This window comes from Cetorhinus maximus, chromosome 12 (genome assembly GCF_964194155.1).
Source record: "Cetorhinus maximus chromosome 12, sCetMax3.hap1.1, whole genome shotgun sequence".
NCBI classification, from domain to species: Eukaryota; Metazoa; Chordata; class Chondrichthyes; order Lamniformes; family Cetorhinidae; genus Cetorhinus; species Cetorhinus maximus.
The window spans coordinates 117968983-117990276 of record NC_135890.1 but is presented as its reverse complement, the minus strand read 5'-3'; the positions used below and the strand labels follow the sequence as shown (position 1 = coordinate 117990276).

The window sequence follows — 21294 nt, the reverse complement described above, 5'->3', positions numbered from 1 at the left end:
CTTTAGTACAAGCAAAATAAATTTACATTATTATATTTTTAAAAAATAACTAGCCCTTAACTGTCAGAGATTATTCGAGATTTAATTATTTTTATTTTTTAACCACATTCCCGGCGGGTCATTCCCACAATGCCGTGCGCGGTCCCCAGCTTGACCTTTACAAAATGGATGCGCCCTGCAGGTGCGCTCTGTTCAACCCTTGAAGAATCAAGAATTGTGAGTAAACATCAAATAAATTAGAAAGTTGGGATGCTATATTTTTGTTTTAAATGCATACTTATATACTCTCAATCGTATAAAAGACGTTAGGGTGTGCTTTTCCCCCTTGTAGCACTGCAGTATTCAGGGACAGATTTCCATTCCCTCCCAATATGGTATCTTGAGCTGTCAAGCAGTTAATTTTTCTGATTGAGATGTGTTTTTCATTGCTCTCGCTTTTAAAACGCAAACGCCAGTGTTTTCTTGTCCCTAACGAGTTCTTTTGTTAGAATTGCTGCTTTAACGATCTGCACTTTTCGTTTTTGTTGCTTCTTTAGCTTTTGAAATGTGATTTTTTTTTTAGCTTTTGTTTTTCAAAAAGAATGCTAGTGGCATTTTTTTTTAATTCATTCACGGGATGTGGGCTTCGCTGGCTGGGCTGGCATTTATTGCCGATCCCTAGTTGCCCTTGAGAAGGTGGTGGTGAGCTGCCTTCTTGAACCGTTGCAGTCCATATGGTGTAGGTACACCCACAGTGCTGTTAGGGAGGGAGTTCCAAGATTTTGACCCAGTGACAGTGAAAGAATAGCGATATATTTCCAAGTCAGGATGGTGAGTGACTTGGAGGGGAACTTCCAGTTAGTGGTGTTCCCAACTATCTGCTGCCCTTGTCCTTCCAGGTGGTAGTGTTCATGGGTATGGAAGGTGCTTTCGAAGGAACCTTGGTGAATTCCTGTTGTGCATCTTGTAGATGGTACACACTGCTGCTGCTGTGCGTCGGTGGTGGAGGGAGTGAATGTTTTTGGATGTGGTGCCAATCAAGCGGACTGCTTTGTCCTGGACGATGTCCAACTTCTTGAGTGTTGTAGGAGCTGCACTCATCCAGGCAAGTGGGGAGTATTTCATCACACTTCTGACTTGTGCCTTGTAGGTGGTATACAGGGTTTGGGGAGTCAGGAGGTGAGTTATTCGTCACATGATTCCTAGCCTCTGACCTGCTCTTGTAGCCACAGTATTTATATGGCTAGTCCAATTCAGTTTCTGGTCAATGGTAACCCCCAGGATGTTGGTAGTGGGGAATTCAGTGATGATAATGCCATTGAACATCAAGGGGTGATGGTTGGATTCTCTCTTGTTGGAGATGGTCATTGCCTGGCACTTGTGTGGTGCAAATGTTACTTGTCACTTGTCAGTCCAAGCCTGGATATTGTCCAGGTCTTGCTGCATTTGGACATGGATTGCTTCAGTCTCTGAGGAGTGATGAATGGTGCTGAACATTGTGCAATCATCAGCGAACATCCCCATTTGTGACCTTATGATGGAAGGAAGGTCGTTGATGAAGCAGCTGAAGATGGTTGGGCCTAGGACACTACCCTGAGGAACCCTTGCAGTGATGTCCTGGAGCTGAGATGACTGACCTCCAACAACGACAACCATCTTCCTTTGTGCTAGGTATGACTCCGACCGGCGGAGAGTTTTCCCCCTTGATTCCCATTGACTCTGGTTTTGCTAGGGCTCCTTGATGCCACAGTTGGTCAAATGCAGCCTTGATGTTAAGGGCAGTCACTCTCACCTCACCTCGGGAGTTCAGCTCTTTTGTCCATGTTTGAACCAAGGCTGGAACGAGGTCAGGAGCTGAGTGGCCCTGGCGGAACCCAAACAGGGCATCAGTGAGCCGGTTATTGCTAAGCAAGTGCCCCTTGATGCACTGTTGATGACCCCTTCCATTACTTTACTTTTTCACATTGAATGTAACAATATTCTTGGATGCCTTTCTGTGCAGGGCAACTGAAGTTGTTTGAACCCAGTAGCCAAACAACAATAGCAGAACTGCTGTTTCCTGTCACTGAGCCAACCTGTATCCATGCTGCCGCTATCCCTTTTATTTCATGTGTCTCAACGTCACTGACAAGCCAAACCCTCTGTTACCTCATCAACAAAATCCAATCAGGTTAGTTAAATATAATTTCCCAGTCCCTCGCCTTCTTAAAAAACAAAATTCTGCTTGTCTATTTTCTTACCAAATTGGGTAACTTCTCACTCACCCACATTGTATTCTATCTGCGAAATTCCTGCCCACTGTCTTAACTAGCCTGTATACCTTTACGGTCCCACTCATTGTTTACTTCACCTAACTTTGTATCGTCAGCAAAGCTGGAACTCTTACAGCTCATCCCAATTTTTGCACTAGCCCCCAGATGTTAGAAAGGATGACTTTGCAGGGTCGACAGGGCTGAGATTGCTGTTGTCGTTTCCGATGCCTTGACCGATGCTGGGCGGTCTGTCTGGTTTTATTCCTTTTTTTTTGTGACTTTGTAGTGGTTTGACACAACTGAGTGGCTTGCTTGGCCATTTCAGAGGGCATTTAAGAGTCAAGCACATTGCTGTGGGGTCTGCAGTCACATGTAGGCCAGACCAGGTAAGGATGACAGATTTCCTTCCCTAAAGAACATTAGTGAACCAGATGGGTTTTTACAACAATCAACAATGGTTTCATGGTCACCATTAGACTTTAATTCCAGATGTTTTATTGAATTCAAATTCCACCATCTGCCATGGCGGGATTCGAACCCGAGTCCCCAGAGCATTACCCTGGATCTCTGGATTACTAGTCCAGTGACAACACCACGACACCATCGCCTCCCCAGCCTCCTGTGGCTCCCATGAGGGCTTTTCACTCCTTTCTTGAGCAGAGGCCTGAACAATCCCCATCCACCTCCACCCTCCTTTGCCTGGCTGAACTGGTGTTCTCATTGAATAATTTCTCTCATTGAATAATTTCTCCTTTAATGTCTCACTTCCTCCAAATAAAAGGTGTTCCAGTGGATACCTGCATGAGGCTGTCTTTTTGAGGGACATGTGGAACATTCCTTGTCCTAGTCAAGTAAGACCCAAGTAAGGGTCCTCTCCCACAACACTGTTTCCGGTGCATCAATGACCATGTTGGTGTTGCTTCTTGCTCTCATCCTGTACTGGAAAAATTAATCAATTTTACTTCCAATTTGCACAGCACCTTCCCGTGCAATCGCAGGAAGTTTAACATCTGCTGCTTTACCTCCTCTCTTCTCACTGGCCAAGGCCCCAAAAACACTTTCCAGGTGAAGCAGCGATTTGCTTATACTTATTTCAATTCATCTACTATATTCACTGCTTACAATGCGGTCTCCTCTACATTGAGACCAAATGCAGACTGGGTGACAGCTTTGCAGAACAGTTCCCCTCAGTCCGTAAGCACAAACATGACCTTCCGGTTGCCATTTCGATTCACCACCTTGCTCTCGTGTTCATGTCTGCCCTCAGCCTGCTGCAATTTTCCAGTGAAGCCCAACACAAGCTGGAGGAACAGCAACTCAACTTCCATTTAGGCACTTTACAGTTTTCTAGACTCAACATTGAGTTCAACAACTTCTGCCCTCCATTTTGAATTTCTTCCTAGTGCCAGCTTGTGTCTTGTTTCCATGTTTTTGCTTTCAGGCAGAGCTGAGCTTTATTTTGCTCTTAAAACATACTCTGGACCAATGCTTTGTTTCTCTGCTGCTACTATTACCAGTCCCTTTTCCTTTTCACCCATGACTACTTTGGTAGTCTTCCCTCTAACCTATCCATGACCTTCCCCTTTGTCTCACCTGACCCCCGCCTTCCACATTTTCCACAGTCAGAAACCCATCACATTTCTACCTCTCTTCAGTTATGAAGAAGCATCATATTGGACTCAAAACGTTTCTATCTCCACAGATGATGCCAAACCTGCTGGATTTTTCCAGCCCTTTATTATTTCAGATTTCCAGCATCCACAATGTTTTGCTTTTATGTAAGAACCTCCCTGCTCTTCAAATAATGCTGTGTAGTCTTTTATGCTCATTGGAGAGAGTAGATGGACATAAAAGATCTCATATAAAAGGCAGCAACTTTGACAATGCTGGATTCCTCCAGAACTGCATTAAAGTGTCGCCCTCAATTCATGTACGAAAGTCTTGAACTCATGTAATGCTGATACTGAATCTAAAATCAAATTGCATTGGACCACTCTTGAATAGCTTTTCTGTCTGTGTTCAAAAGTTCAATAGCCGGATCTTGGATGATGCTCTATACCTTTCCATTATTGAGGATAGAGCCGTTGAAGATTGCTGCCTAATGGCTATGAAAGTCTTGTATGAGGAGGCAGGCGGGGAGGATCAAAGTATTTAACCACTCAGTCTGGGTTCTAGTTGCATAGGCAATGGAATAATAAGTTCATAATTTGAAACAAATGAACAATGTCGCCCTGACACTTGGCATGAAAAATCAAGACTTTACCTTGATACATTAAGTATTCTTCTGAATTTGGAATTGTTGGAACAGAATTGAAAGATTATTTGGAAGTATGGTGCCTGATCTAGGTGCACTGGATGCTAGTTTTGTGTGTTTGTAGAATAGTAATGATGGTATTTTATGTATTTTAGAATCTGGGGAAACAATGGCTGAAGAAGGAACTAGCTTTTCTCCCGTTGAGGTTCAAAAAGAAACCAGTGAAACAACTAATTTAACTGCGCCAGAGGAAAATGAAGATTCCAGTATCTCAGATGAAACTCAGATGGATGGGACTGAGCCCGAGGCTGACGTGTATCGATATATTAAAGGTGATCTTTTCACATCTGAAATTTACAAGATCGAAATACAGAACCTCCCAAAATTTGTAAGTTTCAGTGATTTAAGAAAATTCCTCAGCAGGAATAGCTTAGTTCCTCATAAAATCAAACTCTTTGGAAAACGGCCTTTTGCATTTGTGACTTTTAAAGAAGAGCAAGAACGAGACCGGGCGATGGAGGTCCTTCAGGGACAAGTTTGGAAAAATAGGAATTTGCGCGTCCGATTAGCAAAACCAAAAGCTGATCCTATTGCCAAGAAACGAAAGCAGGAAGGTACTGAGAATGATAGTCATGAACAGAAGCGCGCTGTTCCAGTGGAAGGCTTGGACAGATCTTTAAGCGAACAAATTGCTGATGTTGTGACACCTCTGTGGAACATTCCATATGAAGAACAGCTGAAAAAGAAAGAGCAGAATGTCTTACAAGTGTTGGCATTGTTGACCACGTACGTATGCTTGCCTTGGGGTTCTGTGTTTGATAATGAAGCAGCTAATGTGAAGGCATGCCTTTTTGTAAGAATAAGCACATCACGCCCATCCCATGGCCTTTTCCAGTGTAACTGCCCGATTGTCAGAAATCAATCACTAACCCAGACTCTTGAGACGGGAGTCACTGCAGGCTGTAAGGTTTGTAAGTGAGTGAGTTTTAGACCATTTCTCATGCCAGTCCCTGGCTGGAGTCCACGTCACACCACAACCAGTAACGCCATTCTCACTCACCCGGCCAGAATGGTTAAGTGTGGAATAAGTTCAGTGAAATTCTGAGTGTGTCTACTCCTGCTCCTAATCGGCTCCCCTGCCAAGGTTTTCTACCACTATTTTACCAGCCCTCCCATCTCCCAGCCTGTCTCCTGACAGCTGGTAAAATCTAGTCCTCAAGTTCGTCCTGTCCCACCCCTGTTGGCAATGGCCACCCCTGCAGCAGCTGCATCACCACTTGAAGGTGCCTCCACCACCCCAAGCCCTCCCCAACACTGCCCAATTGCTGCAGCCTGCCTGCCTGACCCCGGCCCACTGAAAGAAACTTAACTCATCTTCAAGGACACCTCATTATGGACGGTGGTCCTAGCCGTGACCTCTTAATTGCTCCCCCGCTGGTGAAATGCTGGTGCGTGGTCGGCTTCCACTTTCGGCCCTGGACTTCTTCCCTGTTGATCAAATTGAGATGTGGGCATGTCTGCACTTGAAATGTAAATGCTTTCTTCAAGAAGTCAGGATTAGGGGACAATTTTTGTTGTGGGGGGTGTGGTGGTTGCGGTTTCTATTCTGAATTGAATTTTTAAAATAATAAACATATGCATTCGGCTGTGTCAATGTGCTATGGGGCGCAGGGATGCTGAGCCCTTGGTGGAACTTGTTAATCTCACTAGCCATTTCAATGGATATTGGGCCAGAGCGCCATGAGTCAGAGTCTGGAGAGAATGTATTGCTGTGTAACATTGGTCCCTGGACACTCAGAAGCCTAGTCTGGGTCGGCCTTGTTCACTGACCGAGGAATTGAAAGCTCATAAGCAAAACTGGGGAAGTGGGTGAAGAAGGAGAAGCAAATTTAAATATAAAAAAATACTCTACCCCTTCTGTGTCACACCTTCTCACAACTTAGTGCTTAATTCTGTAAGTTTTAAGTCCACCAATTATCATTAAACAGTCAATTGCTGCAGCCAATCTGCACCAAGACAAGCGGAATTGAAATCGATCAGTTAATTGGCTTTTTTTATGGTATATAACGTGGCTTAGTGGAATCCAAGTCTTATTCCCATTTATTTTTTTAAAACATTAGAGAAATAGGAACCCATAATCGAGCCCTTGTGCCATGGGTGTTTCAACAGAAAAAGATATTTGGTGGAAACTGCTGTCCGTTCGAGGGAGTGAAGCCATCGCCACTGCAGGTATGTTAACAACCAGTAAATCACAGGACAATGTGAATTCACCTCCTTGGGTCTCAGTTTCTTGTAGCCAGGATCTTTCCTAAGATTTGAGTGAACAATACTGATTCTGGTGGGGGCGGAGGGGAACTAAAGTTCAAATTTGCTCCTGTAATTGCACAGAGAAGCTGTTCCTCAGACTTGCTGATTCCAGGCGTTGATCAACCCTTTCCGATGCTGACAGATCCCACTTGATAAACATAGTTAGGACAGAAACGGCACAGCGAGCTGCAGACTCTCAATCAGTCATCGGGTCAAATGGAGTCTCGGTGGTGGAAATAATTTCAGGACCTTTAGTGAAGCATGAATATTGAAATCTTATAGGAACATAGGATTTAGGAGCAGGAGTAGGCCATTCAGCCCTTTGAGCCTGCTCCACCTTTTGATAAGATCATGGCTGATCTTATTGTGGTCTCATTACACTTTCCTGTCTGCCTGCTAGGCTCCCCCACCCCCAGCCATAAGGTTACCCTCGTTTAAATAATGAACACATGCGTTCTGCTGTGTCCCTGTGCTGTGGGTTGCTGCGTTCTGCTGTGTCCCTGTGCTGTGGGTTGCTGCGTTCTGCTGTGTCCCTGTGCTGTGGGATGTTGTGTTCTGCTGTGTCCCTGTGCTGTGGGATGCTGTGTTCTGCTGTGTCCCTGTGCTGTGGGATGCTGCGTTCTGCTGTGTCCCTGTGCTGTGGGATGCTGCGTTCTGCTGTGTCCCTGTGCTGTGGGATGCTGCGTTCTGCTGTGTCCCTGTGCTGTGGGATGCTGCGTTCTGCTGTGTCCCTGTGCTGTGGGATGTTGTGTTCTGCTGTGTCCCTGTGCTGTGGGATGCTGCGTTCTGCTGTGTCCCTGTGCTGTGGGATGCTGCGTTCTGCTGTGTCCCTGTGCTGTGGGATGCTGCGTTCTGCTGTGTCCTTGTGCTGTGGGATGTTGTGTTCTGCTGTGTCCCTGTGCTGTGGGATGTTGTGTTCTGCTGTGTCCCTGTGCTGTGGGATGTTGTGTTCTGCTGTGTCCCTGTGCTGTGGGATGTTGTGTTCTGCTGTGTCCCTGTGCTGTGGGATGTTGTGTTCTGCTGTGTCCCTGTGCTGTGGGTTGCTGCGTGGTGCTGTGTCCCTGTGCTGTGGGTTGCTGCGTGGTGCTGTGTCCCTGTGCTGTGGGTTGCTGCGTGGTGCTGTGTCCCTGTGCTGTGGGATGCTGCGTGGTGCTGTGTCCCTGTGCTGTGGGATGCTGCGTTCTGCTGTGTCCCTGTGCTGTGGGATGCTGCGTTCTGCTGTGTCCCTGTGCTGTGGGATGCTGCGTTCTGCTGTGTCCCTGTGCTGTGGGATGTTGTGTTCTGCTGTGTCCCTGTGCTGTGGGATGTTGCGTTCTGCTGTGTCCCTGTGCTGTGGGATGTTGTGTTCTGCTGTGTCCCTGTGCTGTGGGATGTTGTGTTCTGCTGTGTCCCTGTGCTGTGGGATGTTGTGTTCTGCTGTGTCCCTGTGCTTTGGGATGTTGTGTTCTGCTGTGTCCCTGTGCTGTGGGATGTTGTGTTCTGCTGTGTCCCTGTGCTGTGGGATGTTGTGTTCTGCTGTGTCCCTGTGCTGTGGGATGTTGTGTTCTGCTGTGTCCCTGTGCTGTGGGATGCAGGGACTCTGAGCCCTTGACACTCGCTTGTCTATCAAAAATCTAACTCAACCTTGAATAAATTCAATGATCCAACCTCCACTCCTTTCTGGGGAAGAGAATTCCACAGACTAATCACCCTCAGAGATAATTCTCCTCTCCGTCTTTCATGGGAAACCCCTTATTTTTAAACTCTGTCCCCTAGTTCAAGTCTCCCCTACAAGAGGCAACATCTTCCCAGTATCCACCCTATTAAGTCCCCTCAGGATCTTATATGTTTCAATAAGATCATATATCAAATGATCAAATATGTCAAATGGGAATAGCTGACGGAGTGTTTGTGGTCTAGCAAAGTTTGCAGATAATTAGTAGCCACTTCAGCTACCTCATTGTTGACATGTGCATATGTACACACATGAGAACACACACACACACACACACACACACACACACACACTCTTCAGCATCTTTGAATTGTTACCAAACTTGGTAAGATTGTAATTGGGTTTTTACCTGAATCCATTGTGTGGCAGCTACAATGGTGCAGGTTTGGTATTTGTACTAATTATGTCTTCATTTACACATTTCCAGCATTGCGATTTTCTGTTTCAGACTGAATACCGTAACAAGTGCGAATTTTTAATTGGCGTTGGAGCAAATGGAGAAGATAAAACTATAGGATGTCGCTTGGGTAAATACAAGGGAGGATCGTGTGCAGTTGTAGAACCATTTGATACTGTTCATATTCCAGCCAAAGCAAAGGAAGTTGTGAAGGCATTTCAGAACTACATAAGGTTATTAAAGCCACTCACTATCTCAGTGGATTACCATGTTATATTTCCCTGTTTAGTTGGATTATTACAATATGATTTTCATATCTCTTTTTTGCTGTTGCTTCCCTTTATCTGCCCTGGAAATGGTGCCTCCCATTCACTTGGAAAGCAGCATAAACTGAGAGACTACCTCTCTACCAATTCTGCTCTACATTCAACAGAGGATATTCATTTTAGACTGGCTAGGTGCCTTGGTTTATTTCTATTGCTCTGGTGAAATAAACCCATGTAAACAGCAGTCCAGGGTGAGACCTGTGCTGTTTGCCTACTTCTCCTTAAAATGCCAGTCCAATATTCTTGTACTTCTGTCATAATGTCCTGCAGAATTCCATACAGTAATTTAGGACATATTATTTTGCAATCAATAAACATGGATGCGGAAAGATTTATTTTGAAACGCTTCTGTTGTTGTTGATGAGGCATAGTTGTCTTAGCCAAGACTATATAAAAAAGAGCAGCATTGTTTTGAGCAATTTTCTGGTGATTATGCAAACAGAACACAGATGGTGGAGATCCACTCCTGGAGAGTCACCATCCAGGCTGGCTTTAGCCAGTTTGCTGATTTGGTTGCAAAGTGTCATGGAAAGGAAAGTAGCAGCAAATTGGATTGTGCTGAACTAAATACATATTTAGGTCACCGATGAAGCTGCAGAAAAGCCCTCTCTTGCCACCCCCCACACCTCCTTTTCATTTAAAAGTTTATCATATTTCTGATTGTTTTTTGGTTTGCAGGTCATCTCCTTATTCTGTGTATAGCCCAGAAACATATGAAGGTCACTGGAAGCAGTTGACTGTACGCATCACTAGAGCTAAGCAGATCATGGCTATAATTTACTTCAACCCTCAGGTACTGTTGTCAGTAATTAATTTGTTGGTCTGTTTGACACGTGGTAATTTTGTGCTTTAATACTGGTTAAGAGAAATTGGGTGCAGAATGGCTAATGAACCAAATTTAGAATTTGTCTAAATCGTCTTGGAAAGGTAGCTAATCTGTTTGTACACTTGCCAGTGTCGGCTGCCTTTATTTTCTTGTGTTTTTATGCCTTGTACTTGTTTGTTGGCGTTGGCCTGGGAACAGACGTCTGTGCAGAATGCCTTCAGCAGCCTGAAATTCTGCAGCAATATGTTGAATTGTGAATATGGCCCACAGCTCTCTGTCCCTTTCATCATGTCACTGAGTAAAATAACTTCATTTCGATTCCACAAAAACTTCTGATCTGGGGCTGGTGTTGACGAGCAGTTATAAAACGTATAACACAGGAACAAAGGATAGAGAATTGTTCGTGGCTACACTTTCAGCAACTGTTGATGACTCAAGCTGCATGAAACCTGTGTTTTCTATATTAGCATATCTATTATTGGCTGATAATGTAATTTTTTTCTTGACAAGTCTTTGCCAATGTGGACTAAGATGAAATTACTTGTTACGTATATCTAGTTGAATTTGAAGGAGAGGCCATCAGTTGTCAAGGTAGATCAAACCAATCATTTTGGCTTCTGCATCATATTATTGACCTTTTTAGCCCCAATAGAACTGTACAGTTTTTTTTTAATGGGGAAATCTTGGAATATAGATTTTAACTGATGGTTCAAAGTCTGTTACAAAACACTAACACAGATGCTTGGATGATGATGACCATGGAAGATCAAGTATGAGGTTTACAACATCATCTGAACCCTTAGTCTATTGTACACATAAACTTATTTCCAGGCATCTTTGAAAGCGTGAATTCCAGTTCTGTTACTTCCCCCTCCATGTTCCTCCCATGTTTCTCTACTCTTACTCAATCATGACCTGTCTCAGGCTCTGCTGCTCTGAGCTAATGGCAGTGGGGCCATAATTGTCACCAATGTGGAAAGGCATCTTGCTTTTCTTCACCTCTGAATCTCAACAAAGCCACTGTTCAGAGATTTCTATCTTGGGACTACGTGTATTCTGTGCAATTAGACACAATTTTAAAAAAATTTGGAGCTTGACTTTTGTTGCCTCTTATAGTTGCATTACTATTTTCGCCTCTGTTGCTTGATGGGTTTCTGTGTCTTTTAATTCCCCTCCCAACTATTTATAGAAACTAACCAAACCAGAACTACAAGAGCTGCAAGGCAAATTAGCCAAACACTTCACAGAAGGTGATGGGAAGGATTGTGGAGTGACCTCACTTTACTTTGCTGAAGAAGGTCAAAGGTAAGCAATTATGCAGAGTTGGAATGTCGTGTTTAGCACCCATTTCAACGGATTGCCAAGATTTCTGATCGCCTGACTCTCTACCCACCCACACTGCTGATTCCTCCTTTTGTACCTCAAATCACAAAAGTAGAAGTGCAAACAAAAACCGGAGAGGAGCTCAAGATAAATTCTCTCCAAGGCCAAAAGCAAGAAAAAGAGATGAAAGGCAAGGATGAGGAAAAAGTAGAAAGTAACTAGTCCAGAAGAGAGTCACAAGACTGAGTCAATCCAGTATCGTAGAATTATACAATAGTACAGCACAGAGGGAGTCCATTCGGACCATCAAGCATATGCTGGCTCTTTCGAAGAATCCAATTGGTCCCACCTTCCTGCTCTTTCCATTATATCCTCGGTCAGGCTAGAAGTCTCAAGTACTGGTCACCACTGCTATGGAATAATACCCATCTCTGCAGTTATAAAACACTATATCCTCCAACTTCCTCATGTGCAGCCCTTGGAGAGATGGGCCTCTATAAAACAGCTAACTTATTCAACATTGTTTGGTGGAGGAGTGTTTTAATTCCTTTGGCATATCATTAATTTTGCCTCAGGATTATATCAGTGCAACCTTTACCAACACTATCCCCAACTGTTTTAAATAACTTATCCAACAAGACTGTATTGAAACCCTGCATCATTATAAAACCTTTAATTATAGCCCATATAAATCTCTGACTCTCCAGGAATTAAACAGGCCATAACTTCTGAGCTCCAGGGTGTCGTATCTGGGGTAATACCCCAAAGATGTGCTAGGGAACCATCCCCTCCCCCTCCCCCCTCACCAGAACTTCCCAGGTAAGGTTTGCATGGCAATTGCCTGGGATATGTAAAGTTCCCATGGCAATTGCCCTGCACTGGGAACCATCCAAAAATGCGACTTAAATTGCAATCTTCAGAAGGTTCCGACTGTGTTACATCAATAGTTACCCATAAAAAGTTACGAGGATTAAAACCACTTTTAACTTCTGGGTAACTATTGCACAGAACCACACCGACCACTGGATTTGCCCCACCCCCGGCCTCCACTGTATACTCCCGGAGGCCTGACTCCCAACTTTCACTGACCCGACCCACCCAATTCCTATTACCTTGTACGCTTATTTTCTCCCTGGCCTGTCGAGGACTTTTAAACTGGCTCAACCCTTAACTTCCCTGGTTTACAGCTGCTGGTGCTTCTTTTAAAAAAAAGGGGGCGCAGCCTCCTTGCATCCAACAGAGCTGCCCTCGATGTTGGGCCCTGGGGATGTGCTGCACTGCCCAGATCTCACCCGGCCTGAGTTGGAAAGTTGGGCGAGACAGGATCGAAAAAAATTTCGGGTAAGAAAGTAGGAGTGGCGTGGCAGTCTAACTCTGGTTGCCACTCTGAGGAAGTTCAGGCCCATTCTATCTCTTGGAACCTATCCTCGGAGCTCTAAGATTTTTTAATCATTCTACCCTCCCTCACAGACTCACAGAATCTCACAGTGCAGAAGAGGCCCATCAGCCCATCGAGTCTGCACCAACATGTGAGAAACACCTGACCTACCTACCTAATCCCACTTACCAGCACTTGGCCCATAGCCTTGAATGTTATGACGTGCCAAGAGCTCATCCAGGTACTTCTTAAAGGATGTGAGACAACCCGCCTCCACCATCCTCCCAGGCAGTGCATTCCAGACCGTCACCACCCTCTGGGTAAAAAGGTTTTTCCTCACATACCCCCCCCTGCCTAAACCTCCTGCCCCTCACCTTGAACTTATGTCCCCTTGTGACTGACCCTTCAACTAAGGGGAACAGCTGCTCCCTATCCACCCTGTCCATGCCCCTCATAATCTTGTACACCTCGATCAGGTCGCCCCTCAGTCTTCTCTGCTCCAACAAAAACAACCCAAGTCTATCCAACCTCTCTTCGTAACTTAAATGTTTCATCCCAGGCAACATCCTGGTGAATCTCCTCTGCACCCCCTCCAATCACATCCTTCTTATAATGTTGCGATCAGAAGTGCACACAGTACTCCAGCTGTGGCCTCACCAAGGTTCTATACAACTCCAAAATGACCTCCCTACTTTTGTAATCTATGCCTCGATTGATAAAGGCAAGTGTCCCATATGCCTTTTTCACCACCCCACTAACATGCCCTCCGCCTTCAGAGATCTATGGACACACACGCCAAGGTCCCTTTGTTCCTCAGAACTTCCTAGTGTCATGCCGTTCATTGAATACTTACTTGTCAAATTACTCCTTCCAAAGTGTATCACCTCACACTTTTCAGGGTTAAATTCCATCTGCCCATTTGACCATCCCATCTATATCTTCCTGTAGCCCAAGACACTCGTCCTCACTGTTAACCACCCGGCCAATCTTTGCGTCATCCGCAAACTTACTAACCCTACCCCCCACATAGTCATCTATGTCATTTATATAAATGACAAATAATAGGGGACTGAGCATAGATCCCTGTGGTATGCCACTGGACACTGGCTTCCAGTCACTAAAGCATCCTTCTGTCATCATCCTCTGCCTCCTACAACTAAGCCAATTTTGAATCCACCTCATCAAATTACCCTGTATCCCATGTGCCATTTGCCTTCTTTACAGGTCTCCCATGTGGGACCTTGTCAAAGGCTTTGCTGAAATCCATATAAACTACATCGACTGCACTACCCTCATCTACACACCTGGTCACCTCCTCAAAAAATTCCATCAAATTTGTTAGGCATGACCTCCCTCTGACAAAGCCATGCTGACTATCCCTGATCAAATCTTGCCTCTCCAAGTGGAGATAGATTTTTCTCCAATAGTTTCCCTACCACTGACGTGAGACTCACTGGCCTGTAGTTCCCTGGCTTATCTCTACAACCCTTCTTAAATAGCAGAACCACATTAGCTGTTCACCAGTCCTCTGGCACCCCACCTGTGGCCAGAGAGGAATTAAAAATTTGGGTCAGAGCCCCTCCTTTCTACCCTTTCCACAACCATGCTAACCATCACAATCTGCAGGTACAAAATCAGGACAAGGTACCTCAAGTTCTGACATACCAGAACTTTATACATTCTGACTATAGTAAATTGCGCTGTGCTTTAGTACATTGCTTGCGCAGCTTTGACAAGTGAAATTTATTAAACGTTAATCACATTACTTGAGGAGCACATAGTTAGGACTGACTTGAGTGCATTACTGAGGGTGTGTTGCATTGTCTGAGGTGCTGTCTTTCAGACGAGACATTAAAACAAGATTCCACAATAATATTTGAGGGAATAGGGTTCTGGCAGTGTCCTGACCAATATTTATCCTCTGCCAACATCACCAGGAAGCTATCACCCAATTATCCAGTAACTTGCTGTTTGTGGGACCTTGCTGCAAATTGTCCACGTGATTACATTTAAAGGTTAAGGTGCTTTGGAACATCCTGGGGATGTGTTAAGTGCTGTAGAAATGCAAGTTCATATTTCTCAAACTGTATTGGTTGTTAAAATCTCTAATTGAAACAGCTTTTTAAAAATTGCAGCCAAAATTTTGGAGGTAAAACATCAGCATAGAATCTAAGGTTTTGCTTTGAACACTTCCAGAAAAACTCCCAACTTGGAAGACTTGCCTTTGGACCATGTGACTGGGGAGAAGTACATATATGAAGAGCTCCTTGGACTTAAATTCCGGATTTCTCCTCATGCATTTTTCCAGGTGAAATTGATTTTTAATATTTATGAGATATTAACATCTATTGTGTTTGAGCATGTAGTGCTGGTGAATGGTCATATTCCATTGTAGGTTCTTGGCATGTGCGTCAAGCATTCCTAGTTTGGGTATAGCACAGCCAAATAAATAGCTCTACTCTGCTTCAACAAGATGCTTAAATCCTGGCTGTAGTACCCACTGTACCGGTGTGACATTATCATCTCCCATAGTAACCGTTCTTGTGACAGCGCAGTGAGTTAAGTACTGCCAAATTGAGGATTACTTTGTGCTGCAGTCATCAGCCCACCAGGGAGTGGGTTTATGCTATTCATTGGCAGATGGTGCCTTTACAGTCTGGAGGGGGAACAAACTCCATCTGCGCTGGATTTAAAACCGGGCTGCGGGGGTTGGCAGGAAGGACCATGCGCTAACCCATGACACTGCCTGGCCCCCCAAAATATTTTGAACTTGGCCTCTGTTGTGAACTTTGCCGGGGAAGAGTGGTTGAATGTAATCTTTTTTCCTTTCACCCAGACGCCCTGTTCCCAATGTTGGCCGCGTTGCATAGTGAAGGTGGCGAGTGCCTCCCCACAGGTGCTTCTTGGGATCCAGGCATTCCCACGGATCAGGAAAGGGAAAATCATTGAATGCCTTTATCTGACTGAGAAGCAGCTTTTGTTGTGACCTGGAAGCAGGTTGCTCTCTTGACTGCATGAAGTATCTCCTGGTTTGATTCAAGACGGGGTGAGGGTGAAAAGGGCTGTTTTGCACTAGATCCTTCATAACCTAATCAATTAAATATTATTATTGCATGGATATAAACATTTTTGGATCTAGGTGAACACCAAGGCTGCAGAGGTGCTTTATTCAGCAGTTGGAGACTGGGCCAATCTTAACCAAGATAGTATTGTGATGGACGTTTGCTGTGGCACTGGAACTATTGGGCTTTCCCTTGCAAAGGTAAATGAAAAGTTTTTTGTTTTGAGAAACCTTGTTGAAGGGCCAATAGCATAAGGCTTTACTAACACTGAAAAAGTTGTTTAGGGAAGTGCAGGTTGATCTGAAGCTTGGATTTTAAAATCCTGTAGAACTTGGTGCAAGGGAAGACTTAGGGACATAGAAAATAGGAGCAGAAGCAGGCCATTCGGCCCCTCGAGCTGGCTCTGCCGTTCAATAAGATCATGGCTGATCTGTTTGTGATTCTGGGTTCCATATTCCCATCTACTCCTGATGACCTTTTGATTCCCCTGCCTAATAAGAATCAATCTCCTTCCACCTTAAAAATATTCAGTGACCCCACCTCCACCACCTTCGGAGGCAGGGAGTTCCAAAATTGCACAACCCTCTGAGAAAAAACTTCTCCTCAACTCTGTCCTAAAATGGCGACCCCTGATTTTCAAACAGTGCCCCCTAGTTCTGGACTCTTCCCCCATGAGGAAACATCCTTTCCATGTCCACCTTGTCAAGACTGTTCAGGATCTTTTTATACTTCAATCAAGTCACCACTCACTCTTCTCAACTCCCGTGGAAACAAGCCCAGTCTGTCTAATCTTTCCTCATAAGACAACCTGCTCATTCTAGGTATCAATCTAGTAAACCTCTGAACCTCCTCCAATGCATTTACATCCTTCCTTTAAATAAGGAGACCAAAACTGCACACAGTATTCGAGATGTAATTCCACAGATTTGAGGCTCTGTGGGAAATTGAGTTTGAGTAGGAGACTGTGAGATGACCTTTTATTTCAGAAGAAAGTGAAAGTGCAGGTAATTGGGACTTAAAAAGAATCAATTTAGGCTGTAGTACCTTGCAGTACATTCACTGAATTTGCATGAATGGCCATATTGCCTCCATCCTCAAAGCAGTTGTTACCTCTACTCAAGAATGTTGCTGCACTCCACTGCCAGGTGTCAGTATCAAGAAAGAAGAGCTTTCGACACCCAAAAGTAGTGAGTGACCTTTTTGCCATGCCCAAGCACCATTCACTGTTTTATCTCTGATCTTCACTTGCCTAAAGCAGCACTGGAAAGGAAATTGGTGGATGACTTTTGTATTTGCATCACTGGAGTCAGGCTGAAAAATCTCATCTGGTCATCTCCTCCCTCTTCTTGAGTTCTCTCCCCAAAGGCAGGCCCAACCCAGAGCGTCGCAATCTCCACCATGGATAGGGCAAGGAGACAGGTCCGAAATCCACTCCGGTTGTAATAGACATCGAACCGCGTGCAATTGGCACCAATATGATCCATACCGGCCATCTAACCAAGGAACGGCTGCTAATGGTGGAGCGATGGTCTTGGTCTTGGTGACAAAGGCATCCATGAGTTCCTTGCGCTTGTTGGAGTTTAGGGTGGAGGAAACAGGGGAGAGGGATCTAAAAAGACTATTTGCAAGAGAAGAAGCTGGGGTTATCTTTGCATTTTATGGTCTTGCAATAATTGGTTTTGACAGATGAGAGGAGGTACTTTATGTGCTCCAGCCAGATCTGGCAGTGAATGGCTAAATGCTGTATCTGTTCAAGCCTATGTCCCTTGGAGTTAAAGGAGCAGAGATGAGGGCCATACTGAGGGAACGGCAAGGGTGAGAGGGACTTGTGGTTTTAATGGGGCTAAATGTAGCAAAGTTGGCGAGGTTGTGGTCAAACAGATTGGGAGCTGCAGAAACGATGCTGTGAGTAGAAGGCCAAAGACTAGAGATTTGGGATTTTGAAAGCACGGTTGTAAGTGAATTAGGAGAGTTTCTATGGACGAACAGAGAAGGAAATAGGGTTGGAAGGGGAATGTGAGATTTGGTGGAGGGTTTGGATGGAGAGCAATACTGGAAAGAACATGGCCTTATCTGTGATATGATGGGAGTAACAAGGCCACATGAGATGGCAATATTAAGGAGCTGGCAGTGAATGTGTTGAGTTTACATGGAGGGAGAGATTACGGGAGGATAAAGAAGTCAGTAAACTTAGAACAGAACATGATGAATTGAGATGGAGGTTGAAATCACTGAGGACAAGAAGCCACTTGGTGCTGATGCTGTGGGAAGAAAACAATGAAGATATCTCAGTGAGAAAAATGTTTATATTTGGGTAGAGAATGAATATTTTAAATGAGGCGTGAAGGGGTGGAACAAGGTGAGATGGCTCAAAGGATTGAGCGGACAAATCAAGGTGAGATTTGGTGAAGAGAGCCACACCACCATCACGTATCATAAACCCTAACTGACCTCTGGACATAGTAGGTCCAACAGGGAATATCTGAGCAGAGGCATCAGAAGCTTAGCAACTAAACATTGTGGCTATATTTTAAGCTCCAGCCTTTTCTAACATTATCACTGGAGATCAACTTAACGAAAATTTATTGAAGCAGTGGAATAATACAAGGGATGTAGAAATTGAGGTTAGATATTTTGATATTAGGATTAATGATTTTTTTTATCTTGTTGCTCAGAGAGTGAAGAAAGTTATTGGAATTGAAATGTGCCAGGAAGCTATAGAAGATGCGAAAGTGAATGCAGAGTTAAATGGTTAGTACTTATCCCTGGTAAATTTGCTTGTTAATCTGAGCCATGTCAAGTTCAGGGTTCCCTTTTCAGAATGGTCACCTGAGATGACCATGTTATCCTTCTATTACTATAGTACCTTCCTAATCATAAGAGCAGTGTGGGCCATCTCTTGGTCCTGCCCCAGGTGCTCTCAAAGCCACATCTTACATGCTCATGGTCATGAAGGATACAGGGAAGGTATCAATCTTGTTTGTTCTCCTCCCTCTGCCCAAAGTGTGCACTTTTTTTTTTGTGTAGCTTCTCACAGATAAACAGACTAAACTTACAGAAAGTCTCTCAGGGAATATTCAACAGCAGTTGTTGTTTGAGGCTTGGATGATAAGTACTGAAACTTGGTGCTTAATGGAAACTTCGCTGAGGTTGCCATGTTTGTCAAAGTGCTGCTTGAAATCATCCTTGGTGATCTGACTTGAAATAATCAAATTTTTAAAATGTTCTCTATTTCTGTTTGTTTTATCAAAGTGTCTTAAATGTTATGAAATTTACACAAGTTCCATTTTATTTGCCTATTCAAGGCTGGCAGAAAGCATATTTACCCAAATAACTGAGTTCACATTTCTGTCTAACTTCAGTTTAATTTTTGCTTCCGTTCAGGTCTATCCAATGTGGAATTCTTGTGTGGGAAAGCTGAAGATCTCTTTCCCACTGTAATTAACTCTTTAACATCACAAAACCTGGTTGCTATTGTGGATCCACCAAGGGCAGGACTGCGTAAGAACCATTTTGATACTGAGCACTGCATTATTGAGTGTTGCTAGTCCAGGACTACAGACGTTTTCTTTTTCTCTTGATAACTTGGCTTACAATATTTTATTAGCTGCACTTTTTTCCACATTTAGCAATTTTTTTTGACTTGCAGATTCCAGAGTTGTTTTAGCAATAAGAAGAGCAGAACACCTGAAAAGTCTCATTTATGTTGCGTGTAATGCCCGAGCAGCTATGAACAATTTTGTGGAGTAAGTTATGCACTTATTTTAACAATCTGAATATAAATATACCTCAGGCACAGCAGAACCTGTAAGTTAGTTAGGGCTGCACCACTTGTTTTCATGTTGTGCAGTGCTAATGATGCAAAACAAGGCATCAGCTCACATTTCTGCCACGTGTTTGACTTTCTCATCATAAAGGCTGTGTCATAGGAGAGAGAGCAGTCTTAAGTATATCCATTGTCTCATCTGCTGTTGTGAAGTACCATCTTTTGACTGGGTTAAGTTCACAACCATTTTGTACAGAACAGCCACCCTATGTAGATATGAAGATGCACTGAGTCCACAGCAATATCGCCTTTAAAATATGACCAACACAATGGGGACATGCAACCTAAGCATATTGGCATGAACCCATGGCACAAACACGAGGTTCAGAGCTTTTGCAAAACTGGATGATTAAGAACCTTGGGATTAGATAATTTAATATATTTCCCAGTAAGCGAAGTGTGCAATGAATGGGGAAATGTACACTAAAAATTAATAGGATTAGAAAATTGGATTGAACAAATACTATTTGGATTTGAACTACCAGGTTCCAGTAAAATTAATGATGGTGTGGAGATGGTGAAAATTCTAATTAACAGATTGTTGTGCCACAGATTTATTGTGGTGACAGTATATGAATGAGAAAGTTGTTTAAACTTAATCTGCCCTTGCACTTTGAATGTCAATAGCAGGAATTTTGAGATGTTGTAATACAAAGATTTGTTAAACAAATTTAGTAAATAATTTGCTATAACATCTTTGCTCCTTTTACCAATGTTCAACTAATCAATTGTAGAGATGGAACTAAAATGTGATTGTGCTTAGTTTAAAATTAACCTTTACTTTCAACAGGAGCATTCTTAACCATCTCTGGGGTGGTGGGGGACTTCATGTACACACATTACAGATTCATTGAAGCTATAGCATTCTGATGTGAATTGTTAAGGTAGCGAACTGTACAAATAAATTACTTTTCTCACCTTTTGCATAGCCTTTGTCGTGCTCCATCTCATCGAGTGAAGGGATCTCCTTTTCGTCCAGTTAAAGCCATGGCTGTCGATCTCTTCCCACACACAATGTACTATGAGCTGTTAATATTGTTTGAGAGAGTGGAATAAGCTCAGATACTCCAGAACCTTCTCGGGCACAGAGGAGACACTAAACTTGATGCAAATAACCAGGTGGTATTAAAAAAAGATTGGAAATGCTACCTTGAAGATCACATACTCATGTACCATCTATAGGCTCCAGCCTGTAATTATTGCTTGTGTATAATATTGAAATACAATTTTTTCTTTATGCATAATGTTTAAGTCACTTAATGTTTTAACCAAGTCTGTGGCTGCAGTCATGAAGAAAATTAGGACTTGAGTCTGAATGGTTCATTTATTTTGTATTTGTTCCCAACGTGTATGAATTTGTTGGAACTAATTAAAATGTGGTCATATCTTAAGGTTTTTATTTTTTTTTTGAGGTTTCCTGTCACTTATAGTAAGGGGCACAGAACTAATTGAAGTGTTTTATTGGTGTTTGAGGGATAGCTGTTGACAAGATCACCAAAAGAACTCCCTTGCCCTTTGAATACAACAGCATAGTTTAACATTTCCTCCAAAAGATAGGACCAACACTGCAGCTCTCCCTCAGTACTGCAGTAAAGTGTCAGCTGAGATTATATACTAAAATCTGACTTTATTCTGCCCTGGCTGAAAGCA

At 43.6% G+C, this 21294-nt stretch overlaps 1 protein-coding gene across 3 annotated transcripts; it reads left to right on the top strand.

Moving 5' to 3' along the window:
* Window positions 1–128: 128 nt before the first annotated feature.
* Window positions 129–21035, top strand: trmt2a (tRNA methyltransferase 2A). Of its 3 annotated transcripts, XM_078554507.1 has the most exons (13): window positions 168–216; window positions 2518–2617; window positions 4641–5271; window positions 6606–6714; window positions 8955–9136; window positions 9908–10022; window positions 11245–11360; window positions 14953–15064; window positions 15896–16018; window positions 18494–18569; window positions 19203–19319; window positions 19468–19564; window positions 20574–21035. In XM_078554507.1, exons 3-13 carry the CDS (start codon window positions 4655–4657, stop codon window positions 20698–20700), a joined length of 1791 nt encoding a protein of 596 aa, XP_078410633.1. In that variant the 5' UTR covers window positions 168–216; window positions 2518–2617; window positions 4641–4654; the 3' UTR covers window positions 20701–21035. The 3 variants fall into 3 exon arrangements, with proteins under 3 accessions (XP_078410632.1, XP_078410633.1, XP_078410634.1); XM_078554506.1 differs by lacking the exon at window positions 2518–2617 and having other exon boundaries at window positions 129–216; XM_078554508.1 differs by lacking the exons at window positions 168–216; window positions 2518–2617 and adding an exon at window positions 956–1084.
* Window positions 21036–21294: the final 259 nt, after the last annotated feature.

Excerpts from the sequence above, each read along its gene's own strand:
- trmt2a (XM_078554506.1), top strand. The coding sequence starts at position 4,655 with ATGGCTGAAGAAGGAACTAGCTTTTCTCCCGTTGAGGTTCAAAAAGAA. Across the intron at positions 10,023-11,244 it reads TAATTTACTTCAACCCTCAG|AAACTAACCAAACCAGAACT; the intron begins GTACTGTTGTCA and ends AACTATTTATAG. Across the intron at positions 18,570-19,202 it reads AGTGAATGCAGAGTTAAATG|GTCTATCCAATGTGGAATTC; the intron begins GTTAGTACTTAT and ends GCTTCCGTTCAG.